Source organism: Melanostigma gelatinosum (genome assembly GCF_949748355.1).
Source record: "Melanostigma gelatinosum genome assembly, chromosome: 2".
Classification (NCBI taxonomy): Eukaryota; Metazoa; Chordata; class Actinopteri; order Perciformes; family Zoarcidae; genus Melanostigma; species Melanostigma gelatinosum.
Window position 1 is genome coordinate 13609277 of NC_136635.1, and position 14939 is coordinate 13624215.

Below are 14939 nucleotides of genomic sequence, written 5' to 3' on the forward strand. Positions count from 1 at the left end.
CTTTTAATGAGTGATTTACTTTTGTAGTAGCATACAAGTTAGTGAAGCCTCATGAGAAATTTAATTTATAAGATATGAGTGGGCAATATAATAGGCAATCGGCATTATTAATGGTTCTCAGGCACATGATAATTTGAGGTGACATTTATGTTGTTATGTTTTACAATTTAAGGAAAGTTGATCTTTCCACAAGCTCATGTTCTGACATAAATATACCAGATCATGATGCAGGTCTGTTGAAATCAGTCCAAATAGACGTAATGAGAGTTGCAGAATGGAAAGGCTGCTGAAAAAGAGGAAGGCAGCAGCGGGGTCTATCTCTTTCTGGCTGGGTGGCTTTGTCCATGTGTGTAACTGGTATGACCCAGTGTGGGAAGTGGGACAGGCAGGGTAGTATGAGGGCTGAACATGTTATATATCTTGTTAAAATGGAGCACTGACACACACTGTCAATGCTTTATTACCTCCACTGAAGAGGTTCGTTTTCTTAGTTTGTTTGTCAGCAGGGTTATGAAAAAACTACGAGCCCAATTTTCATGAAACTTGTTAGAAGAGGGTAGAATGGATCAAGGGAGAACCCTTTAACAGAATCGCAGGGCAGATACATGAATTCTGTTTCACTTTCATTACCATTGCGGGATAGAGCATGGCCTTGTTCTGCGCAGTGCTCATCTAGTTATTGTAGCAAAAGCTTTGTTTCGCCCGACATCCCCCCCAATCCCATTTGGCAACCAACACTTTGATATGTGAGTTTTCAAAGCAACGTGAGGAAGCTGCTGTAACCCAACATAACACAAGAGACCGCATCGTCTGGGCCCAAACTGCAGATACTTCAGTCCAGACAACTGCGAATGTATCGTTTGTTTTCTAACATGACCTCTTATTTGTCTTGAGAGGTAAAAACTCTGTATTTCGCAGTACTGTGTCTGTTCAAGGCTCCTCGCTCCTTTGAACAAGTGACCCAGTCAGGCAGAGATGAGGGCGGCTCTGTGGAGACGGGGGGAACAGGTCTTACTGGCCTGCTTCTACTGAAGCAGGGAGGCACCAGTCAACTCTCTGGTACAGGATGTGTCTGTATTCACGCATGATGACGACGGGACGACTTGATCAAAGAGTGCTTTTCAACTTAGTCACCAAGATAATAAAGGGGTGAAGAGTAATAGACTTTGGATTTCAGCAGAAACTCAATTCTGCATTTGTAAATAAGTAACCACCTTCAAAACCTCCTTCAACCGCCCAGTGAGACTAACGAGAGTGCTTTAACTCACAAAACTACACACTTTTGCCGGCTGCAATTAATTAATGACATATATATATATAATCTGCGGTGATAACTTGTTTATTTGTGCTTTTTAAAAGAGGCATGTGATGATTTTTTTTCTGATAAATAAATGTCAGACGAAAGAACCCATATTTCATGATTTCCTCTACCTGCTGATTGTGATGTAGGTACTGCTCGAGAAATAGAAACCAGTTTTTAGTTCTACCGTCTGTATTGATGCATTGTTTTGGACTGCCTTTCATCAGTGTTTCACCAGCTGGGTTACAATTTAGTTGATACTTCAAGTCAGAAGTGTGTGTGTGTGTGTGTGTGTGTGTGTGTGTGTGTGTGTGTGTGTGTGTGTGTGTGTGTGTGTGTGTGTGTGTGTGTGTGTGTGTGTGTGTGTGTGTGTGTGTGTGTGTGTGTGTGTGTGTGTGTGTGTGTGTGTGTGTGTGTGCTTTAACCTGCCTGTGCAGAGAGACAGCATTGAACTTTATTTACCCTTTGACACATTTTAACACCTTCAGTGTTAATTCAATGTAGCTAATGTTTCAGCTCGGTTATAAAGTGAAACAGTAACCACACACTTTGTAAGAGTCTTGTGTAGTGTTGTACCTCACTGTACTGAGATCAACAGGATATTGGCAAACCAGTTTTCCGAACATTCCAGCTCCGTTCCAAAACGTCAGTGGATGTCTTTTGTTTACAGACGCTGTTGTTCACTGGAAGGGTGTCATCACAACTGAAACCTGTTCTCTGTCGCACTGATTGAGTTGTGTGATTGTCGTCAGTATTCTTTGTCTCTGTCGCACAGAAACGTGTTTCCGTGTGTCTCCTGCTCTTTCTCTACTGCACAGCATTCCACCCCAAAATGTCAAACACAAAAACACAGTCTTCATTCACAAATGTGGGCACGGGGACATCTCACAGGACTCCCCATTAACTCTGTCCCTGCCACTGTACCGACACTGGTCACAACACTTGTCTAAAAAGCCATCTCACAGGAGTATGTCAGGTATAAAAACTCTGAATCTAGTGACACAGGAGACTAGCAGATCTCCTTTGTGTGGCCCTCAATCAACAGAGGCTAATGAATGCTCAGATTTAGTTGCCTTCATCTCTGCGTTATTATGTATTGTGAGAGAATTACAGGAGGACATTTTGACTCTGTTAGAGCAACAAAGGTTCAGTGAGAACCCCTTGAGGGCTTCAAATAGCTTTTGTTGCATGAGGCGTTTGAGAGATTTCCAAATGTTCCATCATGCATCGTTGTTTAGTGCCACAGACTGCTGCTTCCTTTGTACTGAAGCTTTGTGTCTTGCTGTGACCTGCAGAGCAGCGCAGCAGTGGTCCGTGAGAAGGCTGAAGTGGAGGCAGCCAAGGGTGCAGCGGAGGGCCAAGCAGGACGCCTGACCCAAGAGGCCGATCGGCTGCGCAGGCGTGCACAGGAGCTGGAAAACGAGGTGGCCAAACTCAACCGCATCATCGATGAGGCCAAGCTACAGGAGAGCAAGCAGGGCGACAGAGCTGGCCGACTGGAGGTAAGGGGTCCAGATGCATGAAGAGTGGTCAGTCACAGAACTGCTGCTAGTTTAATTATATTACTGGGTTTAGTTCTACACTGCCAACACATCATATTCCACTCTATGAGAGTCTTATATGCCACAATGTCTGCTTAACAGAGAGAGAAAAAGCAATTGGAAGAATCTTTGGATGAAATTAAGGAGCAAGAAGAGGAGATGTCGCGTGCCAATCGAGCGTTGACCGGTCGGTTGGAGGATGTGCAGGTGAGATCAGCGACACTGTGCGACACTGCATGTAGAGAAATGTCACAAGGACGGTTTGACATCTTTCAAATTGTGTCCTTCTACAGAGGAACTTTTCCAAAGTGAGCGCTGAACACAAGGACTTGGAGGAGAGGTTTCAAGAAGAGAGGACTCGGAAGGAACAGTTCAAGCGCATGAAGAACGACATGGAGGATGAGAGGACGCTGCTGGACCGCACAGTGGAGAAACTTCAGAGGGAGGTGAGTGGACTTGAGTCTATAGTACAGGGACATCCATTCTAGCAGGTGACGCATTAGTGGAGGTGGTCTCAGATGGCAGGCTCCATTTTATTCATCTTTGAGTCTAATGAGTCTCTTATCAAAGAGTTGAGTTGACTAGCTCTTAAATAAAGAGTTATTTAAAACAATGCAGAGGCCAAGTGCTCCTTGAGCTTCACATGCAGTCAGTTCACAGGACCTTACTTTGCTCTTGAAGACGAAAAAGAAAACTGGTCAAAGACAATAAACTGTTCTTCGGGCACTCTTCGAGAGCTAGGAGGAGTATATGAAAAGTGTAATTTAGTCATGCATGTTGGTTTAAAATGCCATCTGATTTTGACCTCACAGGGTCTTTTTCAGGGGGAAGAATGCCTGAAACACATTTTCTTTTTTGTACCATTGAAGTATTTAACTTTCCTTTTTTTAATTAAGGGATTCTAAAGGATTCAGGTTCGGATATGTGGACTCATTGCTTTTTTCCTCATATTTCTTTCTGTCTCTCGCCCTGTGCTCTCCCTCACTGTGCTCTCCCTCACTGTGCTCTCCCTCTCCGTGCTCTACCTCTCCGTGCTCTACCTCTCCGTGCTCTACCTCTCCGTGCTCTACCTCACCGTGCTCTACCTCTCCGTGCTCTACCTCTCCGTGCTCTACCTCTCCGTGCTCTACCTCTCCGTGCTCTACCTCTCCGTGCTCTACCTCACCGTGCTCTACCTCACCGTGCTCTACCTCACCGTGCTCTACCTCACCGTGCTCTACCTCTCCGTGCTCTACCTCTCCGTGCTCTACCTCACCGTGCTCTACCTCACCGTGCTCTACCTCACCGTGCTCTCCCTCTCCGTGCTCTACCTCTCCGTGCTCTACCTCACCGTGCTCTACCTCACCGTGCTCTACCTCTCCGTGCTCTACCTCTCCGTGCTCTCCCTCACCTTGCTCCCCCTCACTGTGCCTACAGATGAATGATATTGTGGTGGCGTCCCAGTCGTCCACGCTGGAGCTCCAGGAACAGATTGATATTTATAAAGAGAACAACCGTCGGGAGCTGACTGATCTGCAGATGCTTCTGAAGGAGCGAGGACAGGAGTTGGACAAGTGCCTACTGACTACCAAAACCCTGCAAGAAGAGGTACAGTGGGCTACGTCAGCCTCATCTGACGTAATGGGCCCTCAGCGATGAGTCACAGATTTCAATGCTGACCCAGCTTTCACGGTCAGAGTGGTCACATCAAGGCCATCATTAGTCAGCCCGTCTGAGCCCTCCCATGCAGAACATCAGATGATGAGCCATCGTTTTGTTTGACCCCTCCCACTAACATCATCCTGTCTTGATGTCATCACTTAGGTATTTCTGCTCCCTGCTGTCCTCTCAAACCCAAAAGTATTAAAGTGAAGCAGTTGAGCTGAGTAAAGCCATTGGAAATCTCTTTTCTTTATTAAATTAATGTTTACACTCAGAGTTAGAATTAAAATTGAAATGTGGAGAAATCCTTTATAATCCTTTGATTTGTGGCCACAACACCATGACGGTGAAACTTAACCTGTGACCACTCTGCATTGTTTCCATCCACACAATTCATCCTTGTCAGGACTTAAGAATGTGAAGAATGTTTTTGTTGAAGATAAGAACAGATAAAGGTGAATGATTTATGTTTGAAAGAGGATGGCTTATGTTGTTGTATTTATCGAACTAGACCCACACAGAAACATTGCTATAGTTTAGTGAAAGCAGAAATTCTTTAGGACATATATAATAGATATAATGCTGTTTAGGAAGAAGAAGGGCTATAGACACAAAGGAGCATTACACATTACATCAAAGGAAACTGGCTTCAGTGCCTGACACTTTCTGTTTTAGTGAGTTCAAAGTGAGTAGTGTTTGAGATTGGATGTGGTCGTGTAAAAAGAGTTTTCAATCACTAGTGGTTCTGTAAAGTAATGTAATGTTACATGACTGTGCAGTCAGTAATGTAGTAAAGTACTGTTGATTGCACAGTTGTTAGAGATAATGTGCTCCAAAAGGAAGCAATGTGCCAATAATGGAAGAGAAGAAAACTGTAAACAAGCCGATCCAAACGCTGCAGACTTCAAAACATTAGAAGAAAGGGCTTTGCAAATGTTTTCTGAGGTAGAAAATGCATTCGGTATGTTTGTACCGTAACTCTAACCCTGAAAACAAAGCCATGTCTGTTTATAATGAAAACTCCACTAGGCACCTTTTTATGAGCGGTTTTGGCGGGCTATGCCTCGCTCTTCAGCTCATGCGGCTTTATCGCAAAGAAAAAAGAAGATTATTGACATTTCCTCTTCTGAAAGGAACCATCTGCTGGAAACTGTTGTCATCGCTTTCAGCCTATATTTGACATGCTGCCATTAGATTTGACTGATTTACTCATCTAATTGTTCCTGATATGGACTTTAAGCAAGTGTGTATGTAAGGACGTGGTCAGTATCCCTTTTTTCCTGTCTACATCCAGCTGGTGCACAGGAAGAGGAGGATGTCAGTGTTGTGATATCATTGTTGTGAAAGCTGTGCTGGCAGGATTCACATCCTCCTCCACCTCTCCTGAGACACAGATTGCTCTGGACTGGGCCTAGTGAGTCCGCTTTTCCAGCTGCTCTCAAATACCTCGTCCGTCTCCACCCATGTGAACTTGGCAGACTATCACTAAAATCACAAGTGCAGGGCACATTCATGCGGTTTCTTTAAAAGTCTTTCTTTTCAAGAGGGAAGGCTGAATAAAAACAGCAGTGTGTTGTGTTGCCAAGTTTCAGTCAAGATCAGGTCATTACAGTAATTGATTCAGTTCTTGATTATTGATATTTAGGACCTGAGTGAGGATGCACAATTATCCCATTACACTTATTACTAAGTAATTGTATGCTTAGCTTAGCTCCATGGCTTATTAAGTATTTATTTACATGATGAAATATGGAACTATTTTGCACTAATGGCCAAATATTTGTTCTGGGTTAGACATAAAAGCAGATGATGATTTTTCATTGTCTTAGCATTAAGCAATGGGGGCAATATTCCAGCTGTGGGGGGCACAGCTGCTGAATGAACACAGGGGGAAACAAGCTGCACTGGATTCATTAGTTACTCAGGGGAGCCATATAATAATTTCCCTAGGCAGCAACTAAATTGTTGGTCATAGCTACAGTGGTGATACTTAAAATACTTAGGCGACCTAAGATAAGAAGCAAGATGAGATATTTAACAGGGATATGGACTTTCAAGAAGTATTCATCACCATGCTGAGGGTCCTTTTAATGAGACACTGAACCCCTACTACTCACTGACCGTCGGGGGCAAAATGAAATATTCTCTGTAAACAGATGTGATTTAGGTATTTATACAGGGCAATGAAATGTGTTTGCAATAAGCAAGTTTCAGTAATTTGTACGTGTGAAGTATATCGATTGATTTCGTTTTAGTTGTCACTCCGGAAGGAGGACCTGCGGCAGTGTCAGAGAGAACGAGACGAGGCCGTGCTCAGGGAGACGACTCTGGAGAAAATGGTTCGTGATCTGGAGCTGGATGCCGACAAGAAGGCCCAAGCGAAAGACGAAAAAGCTCGACACGTCAAAGTCTTAGAGGTGCATAATGATGTCAAATAAAGCCCCCGTTGACGAGTTAGATAGAAACACTCACTGACTTTACGGATGTAACTGCTTCGTTCTGCAGGACAGGGTCGCTCAGCTGGAGTTGGACCTGGATGAGGAGCGTCAGACTGGAGACCAGCTGATGAACAGGATAGACCGAGGAAGAGAGCAGGTAAACTCATTCTCATTATCAGTGCTCGCCTGTCACGGTGACCTGCTGCTGCTGTCCATGTCTACTTTAGTTCTCACAGACGTGTCTCTGTTCCATCTCAACCTGTAAATGATATCCAGATCTCCTGTTGCTTTGTCTTCCACCTCTAACATCATGACCGCAAACACTAATCTCTGAACAAAACGAACATATGATCCCCACAACACAAAAGTGATCCCGAAAGATTCAATTTACATGATTAAAATGCAGGTTGACGGGTTCGATCAGTGCTTTGGTGTACATGCTCACTCTCAGGTGTCTGTGTCTCTCCATATAATATCCACACTGCAACATTCCCAGTTTATTTCTGGTCTGGATAAAGTGGACTGGTTATTGCTTTGTAAGATGATCTTGCATAATCATTCAGGTTTGGCGGCCTGCCAGTGTGGTCTGAGAGCGCCGATCCAATTTTCATGCATCAGTCACAAAAGACCCCTCTCAATGCGCCGCTCCAGCCAAAATATGCGAGCTGCCAAATGTCTCAAGTTTTCAGGTTGGGGAGTTCACTTGGAAATTACGCTCAGTAATTTCCAAGTGAACTCTCCCTCAGTAATCTTGAGAACAAATACAGTTCTTGTGCTTGAAGTCAGTTTTTATATCCTAGCAAGCAAATGCTCCAGTTATCCGCTCTCCCTGAGAAAGCTGCTGACAGAAGCACTGTGAAGTCAGATTTATATAATGTGCATGTGCTTTTAGGATTGTTCATTGATTGTGGGAGAGTGCTTACTAATCAGAGGGAGGATGGTGGTTCTGGAGTTTTTGAAATGCAGTAACGCTGCTTCTTTGCAACCCTACCGGTTTATGCAAATGTTTATGTCTTGTAGTCAAAGTTTGCTCCTTAATATTCAAAAAGGCCCAGTTGGCTTTCTGCCACTTCCTGCACTGTGATATTCATTTATCTCTGTTATGTTTGTTTATTTTTAATTGTATTGTTTGAATTGTGCAAAATAAATAAAATAAATAACTAAATTAAATGTAAAACATCCAAACACAGGCCTGTAAGGTTTGGCTACAGGTTCCTCTCAGTCCGGAACTGACACAGATTCAAAAGTTGTGACCAAAAAGAAGAATTAATGTGCGTCCCGTAGCTCAGTGTGGTCGCGTAGAGTGTTTTAAATCTCGTGAAATGCTTTCCCTGTTTTAAAAACTCCTGGCAGCAAGTAAAGAGTGGCGTCGGGACAAAGTGGCGTTGGTTCAGCATGAGGCTGAAGTCTGTTGTCAAGGCAACACTTGAGCTTTGTGCACTCAGAGTGGAGTATGGTTGAGTGCTAGTGGTGTGTGTTTGTCAGTGCACACACACACACATGCATGCGGGTATACTGCTGGTGTGTGTGCTTTACTGTCTGGGAGGGGGGGGGGGTATATGGCTATGGGTTGGAGGGGTGGTGAGGTTGCAGCAGAGGCAGCAGGAAGAACACCTGCGTCTCTCCTGGCACCAGGTGCTCCTCTCCTGTCTAAATGAGAGTAATCTCCCCTCTCCTCTCCTGCCGTCTTTCACAAAGCAGATTAGTTTCGCTGTATGTTCCAGTCTGCTGATTCAGCTCCCTCAAGCACTGTGCTGGGTGCACCAGTTATAGGGGCCATCGTTCATCAGAGCAGCCCACTGTCACCCACTAATTGGCATAAAATATCACCAATTCTAAGCTCCCCTCACAAAGAAAGAACCATCACCACTGTATCGATTTCTTTTCATTCTTCGTTCTTTTAAACCAGGCTATCACTGAGCAGTCATGTTCATGCAGTAAGGCCTCTCCGGGTTGATGTTGTGTTCAGAGAGTGGATATATGATGACACCAGATTAGTATTAAAGGAATACTTCGACTTTTTGGGAAATACACTCATTCACATTCTCGCTGAGAATTGGACAAGAAGATTTACGTGTAGCGCTTTCTTATCTGTTTGTAAAATAAATATAAGGCCAGCAGTAACTTATCTTAGTTTAGCATAAAGGCTACAGGATGAAACAGCTGGCCTGGTGACAAAATCATACTGTATTCACATAACCCCATGTAAAAGCACAACTGTGCACGAACAATATATAACATGTCAGTGGGCTTCAGAGGTGCTGATAGGTGGATTTGGTCAATTAAGATCACTGCCTGCAGGTGGAAGCTTCATATTTTTCACATGAGAGTGGTATTGATCATAACTTTCAGCAAGAAATCGAATAACCACATTCACAAAATTCTTTAACTATTCCTTTTAATGTTTACACAAAAGTGTTGCCAAGTCCACAGCTATATTTTCTGCACATAAAAAGATGGTCAATGATTTATTATATATTTTGTTTTTTACTACAACCCTGTGTCACTGAGTAGACATGATAGAATGGTGCCAAACAAGAAAAACCAGATCACCAATTAACTAAAGCCCTTTGAGCATTAACTCTTCTATTGTTAAGCCTTTTGAGTCACCGAGCGCTGCGGTGGTTTTTGGTGTGACTGAGACACAGACATTGTCTGATAATAATTGTCATCAGACTGTTTGGAAGTGTAGCGATGACAGTGTCTGGACTCGGCTTGACAGGTGGAGCAGATGAGGAATGAACTCCTGCAGGAGAGGGCTGGCAGACAGGACCTGGAGTGTGACAAGATGGCTCTGGAGAGACAGGTACACACTCTCCTGTCTGGAGGAAAACAACTACACACAGTGTTGCTCTACACACTCAGAACAAAGCACCAACCCATTTCATTCACATGTCTTTTCATCATTTTCATTTGATTGTATCCATTCTCACATCAATTTCTAATTCATATTTTTGATACATTGATAATATGGGACAAACACACTCACTCACTACTTCTCTCTTTGTCATCTCTCTAGACCAAAGACCTGAAGAGCAGAGTGGTTCATTTAGAGGGCTCCCACAAGTCCAACAAAGAGGGCCAGCTTTCCCAGCTGGAGGACCGCATACAGGATTTGGAGGCGAGGCTGGAGGGGGAGGAAAGGTGAGATGAAGGCTCCGATGGGGAGTAAAGATGAGGTGTGCGGTGGTCAAAGTGATGGAAGAGGGAAAGTTGACTGGAAAGTAGAGAGGTTCATTAGGCTGGGTATGCAAGCCAGGTAGTGTCTTCCAGATAAAAGTTAGAGTTAAACTTAGACACTGATGGATTCAGGCTACAATGTTGGAGCCTATATAGGAGAACACATCTAGAATATTGATTTCAATGATGTAGATCAATTGGAATTGTGACAGTGACTTTAAAATAATTTCCTTATTGGGAGAAATAGTCCAAGTCTGGGTAAACAAACCTTGTGGAGAATCTGCTCTTAATACATCTAGGTGAATGATTTGCTGCACTACATGTACAGTATGCTGATGCACGGCGTATATGTTTCAGGGAGCGTGCCAACCTGCAGCTGGTGAACCGCAGGCTAGAGAGGAAGGTAAAAGAAATGATGATGCAAGGTGAAGAAGAAAACAACTCAATGCAAGATCAAAAGGATCAAGTATGTAACCAACTCAATTTACTACAGACCTTGAAGTAGATTAATAGCCACATGGTGAACATATTTGTTGATCTGTGTTTTGGTTCTTCTTGAAGTTGAATCTGCGTCTAAAGGCCTTAAAAAGGCAGATGGATGAGGCTGAAGAAGAGATCGACCGACTGGATCACAGCAAGAAAAAGCTGCAGAGAGACCTGGACGAGCAACAGGAGGCCAACGAGCAGCTCCAGAGCCAACTCAAAGCTCTGCGAAGTGAGATCAGGTAAACGCATAAAAGCAAGTTGTCAACCGTAACAGACTAAAAAAGGAAAAGGTTTAAATATAATACACAGACATTCTCAGTGTCCTAGTTATTATATTGTTTTGTGTCATCCAGGCGTAAGAGCACATCTGCTCCGCTGCTCAACACTCTGGACGACGACGACGACGACGATGACATCAGCACTGACGGGGAGACGTACTTCAGCTCATCACTGGGGTACAAGCGCTCCTCGAGTCAGGACAACATCTTGTCCACCTTCACTTTGTAAACAAACCCTGAGGTGGAGGATAAAGCTGCTTCATATGCGTCACTGTTGGTCTTAACAGCTGGAGATTCGGGCCATGTGCTCTTTGAAGAATAACTGTAGATATTACACCGAAACATCTGTGTGATTAATTATGTATACAATCTCACTGTCCATAAATTCCCTCAGTATTATTTGAGCAGCTTTGAGATTAATGTATGAAATCGTAAAAAGTTTGATGTTTTAGATTGTCCCGTAGATTTTAAATGTATATACTGTTTAATTTGGTATTTTTACATTCCCAAATGATGTAAATTTGCCAGTGTTATTCTGAGTGGATTTTCCTTTGTAATGCACTGTAAAGCAACGCAACCAGTACTGCCTTTGTGAACAATGTGAGGTTATTAACCCTCAGTTTTTATGCCTGTCAAATATGTTAAATTTACCTACAGTATATGGATATTAATTTTTATATCATTCAGTTAAATTAAATATATTTGCCTTTTTTTTTTAATGAATGAAGATCAAATCCAAGTGTATGAAGTGATGAGTGCCAGGATTATTTTCTTATTTATTCACGGCTTAATACACAATATCCTGGCTCATTGAGGGTTTTAGGGAACAGTAAATGAGGGACTTTGTACACATCTGTTTTTATACAGTTTTATATGGTTTGATACAAATAATAGATCCACAAAAATATTATCTGCAGGCATTTGTTTTAATTTTATCGGACACATTACTCCAAATATTAGTGAAATCACAGTATTGCTTTAATTTCATTTAACATCATGTGACAATTAACCTAAATTAACTTTCTCAAGTCTTTTCTCTGACTATTGATTCTGAATCGGACTTCTAGCTGTTACAGTGCTGAACAAGCCTTGCAATTCCTTGTACATGTGCAGACCTCTAATTTTCCTTGAAGTCAATAAGGGAATTTCTTCAGATGAGATAAACTGACAGTTGATGTTTTGCTACACTGATGATTTGCACTCTCTGTCGGCTCTGTGCTGAATACGCCCGAGTGTGACAACTGTGGAGTGGATTGATTGAAATTGCTGCCACTACCTCTCTGTACACATTTGTATGTTCATAAATCCTGCTGACACTAAAATAAAGTTACTTCCAGTTACTCTCACATGCTTTTCCCTGTTAAATAATTCCTGGCAGCTGATTTTAACATTTAAACATCCCTTCCAGACATGTTTTAAGAGGTGTTGAACTAAAGAACGAAGAATAATTTAACTAATAATTTGTCTGGTGTGGTTTTTTCCACAAAAGGTCCAAATACATATTTTCAATTTCTTAATACTACGTCTACTTATTTTCCGTCATTGAAAAATCTATTTATTAATGTGAAAATATTAATAAATTAAGATATGTGTCTATAATTAGTTTCAGTTTTCAGATCCCCTACTTGAGAAAAGAAAATCAACACCACCTAAAATGTTGACATTTTAAGTAAAATATTGTCAGCAAAATGTAAATAAGAGCTCCTTCTAAATGTCCTTTTTCAGTGTTTTAATAGATAACATTAAATGTTCATCACCTGTGTGTTACAATGTGTGCAGTTACTTCAATGTGGAGCTGATTTAACTATGTTATATGACGATCATTTTGTGTTTTATTCCTAAAAAATACGTGAATAAAATCTGACAGCAGTCGTGGAATAAAAAGAACAATAATTTTCTCTGAAATCTAGTAGAGTCGAGGTGTAAAGTAGGTTTCGACTGAGACGATTGGCTCAGTCGAGTGAGGTTTGTACGCTGACTTCATTCATCCTGCGATAAAATCTCTGCGGGGTCAAAGCAGCTGTGTCAATAGCGGCTCTTTATCTTTAATTTTGTACTCAGTGTGTCAATGTTTTTCCTGCTGGAACATATGAAGCATATGAATCCTGTGTTTGGGCCTGAACACCTTTCAGTGCATGAGCTTTGACCTCCTTCAGTCTCTGGGGTAAAACAAAACATAAAATCCTGGTGTCTAGTCGGAGCAAGCAGTTGAAAGTAATTGATGTGGGTCACATTGTCGAGATCTTCTTACACCTTGATATTAAAGAGTGTTTTTCTGTGACAAAAAAAGCCCCATTAATCTACTTTGATGTCATGTTTTAAAATGATAAAGCTGGAGGTGTAGAAAACTCTCTTTACAACCTACAGCTGATTACAGCAGAACAAGGAGGTGAACAGACGGGGCTTTCCTATTCACACTGGCCTACTGGCTATTGTTGGCAGGGCATGACCTTCATTTGTTGCTATTCCATGTGGAACAAACAAATCAACCTTTCGAGTGCGACAGTATTCTCTCTCTCTCTCTCTCTCTCTCTCTCTCTCTCTCTCTCTCTCTCTCTCTCTCTCTCTCTCTCTCTCTCTCTCTCTCTCTCTCTCTCGTGTCAAGCCAAGCAGTAAACTAACAGGGGCTGCAGACTGGACGGCTTAAGAGGGGAAAGTTGTGTATGCTTCACAAGGTGGTCATTCTTGGGATTCCTTTATGTGCTTGAGTGACTTCAACCAGAGAGACTGCTGAGAAAGAAAGAGGTAAGCAGCTGAGAGAGAGGCAACTGTGGGAGTTTTCTAATGTAGAGGGTATGAAAAAACTTCTCGTTTTCAGATGGAGCTCTCTATTTCACAGTTCTAGATAGGACACATACAAGTACAACAAGTCTTACAGGGATCCAGAGACAACTCTGGCGTTAAGTGTACGTGGACAGAAATACTAAAAACAGCTTGTGATCATTTCTGTTCAAATGTCACAGTGCCATGCTGCCCCCTAGCTGCAACAACGGTACTAGGTTTCATAGTTTTGGTTCTCTGAGTTCAATTATGTTTCTATAGGTATATACAGCATTAATTATGACGTGGTGAACAGTAAATGGTCTGTCAGTGGGAGTGGAAGCTGGTTATTATCACAGAGCCGAGCTGTCAGACCTCTGCAGACCCAGAGGGACATAAAGGGGGGAGTCTGTCACTTGTGAGTGATTATTATGATATTTATGACGTTTACAGAATGTAGTGCTCATAAGAGGTATAAGACCTTTTTCAGCAACTTTACATGCTGTGGTGCGGCCTAAATATATCCTCATATTCTCAAATCGTATTTGTAGATCACCACCCACAAAGTTGCATTGAGTTTTGGTGTCGAGTAAAACAAGTAATGCTGCTCAGGCTCTGTACAATGACACCAAGGTAAACATCCGCTCGACACCTCAGACGGTGAACACTTGAGTACAGGACAAACCTGCTTTCAGGCCTCGTGTGTTTTGAGTCACTCTCATGCATCTCAACTCTTTGTGTTTTACATGGCTGAGTCCATTTCTTAAAAAGTAGCAGAGGAAGATCTTGTTCAGAATTAAATCAATTATGTGGAGGAATTATTTTGGCAAATTGACATGTAGATTTTGATTAAAAAACCTGAAAGATGATCAGATTAGTGTCAGATTATATTTGTAGTTTTTGCAAGGTTCCACACAGCATTGTCACAGTATCAATCATCACAGGCCTGAGCTATAACAGAGATAACAGAAGAAGATCATTTATCCTCTATGGTCACTACTACTGTACAATCAGCAACCAGCCGGTCCAATGGGCTCCTCCCCTTTTGGTCACTTAGATCACTGAACAAGTGATTTATCAAAAGCTGTTGTCATTTCCTTTCCATTGGAGACACAAGGAGGGTTTTTCAAGCCTAGTTTACATCGGTGCAGGTCTATTTTAATACTTTCAGGCAAAAAAATCCACAGTTCTAATTTTGTGCCTGTTTTTGGTACCAAAATTCCCTCTGTGCTACTTTCCCTCAACGAGGAAAGTCTGTTTGTGGAAAGACAAAGAGGGAAAGTCTGGGCATCTGGAACTTGCTAAGGTTTCATAT

The 14939-nt window shown here is 42.3% G+C and overlaps 1 protein-coding gene across 1 annotated transcript in view; it reads left to right on the forward strand.

Annotated features, from left to right (window-relative positions):
* cgnl1 (cingulin-like 1) overlaps positions 1–12347 on the forward strand; it is a 28008-nt gene extending 15661 nt beyond the window's left edge. The window contains exons 9-19 of the mRNA XM_079283751.1: positions 2596–2802; positions 2944–3048; positions 3135–3287; positions 4258–4428; positions 6738–6899; positions 6988–7077; positions 9643–9726; positions 9940–10064; positions 10458–10566; positions 10662–10825; positions 10940–12347. Of these exons, the coding sequence (XP_079139877.1) occupies positions 2596–2802; positions 2944–3048; positions 3135–3287; positions 4258–4428; positions 6738–6899; positions 6988–7077; positions 9643–9726; positions 9940–10064; positions 10458–10566; positions 10662–10825; positions 10940–11093 (1524 nt within the window). The 3' untranslated portion in view covers positions 11094–12347. The remainder of the gene's footprint in view (positions 1–2595; positions 2803–2943; positions 3049–3134; positions 3288–4257; positions 4429–6737; positions 6900–6987; positions 7078–9642; positions 9727–9939; positions 10065–10457; positions 10567–10661; positions 10826–10939) is intronic.
* Positions 12348–14939: the final 2592 nt, after the last annotated feature.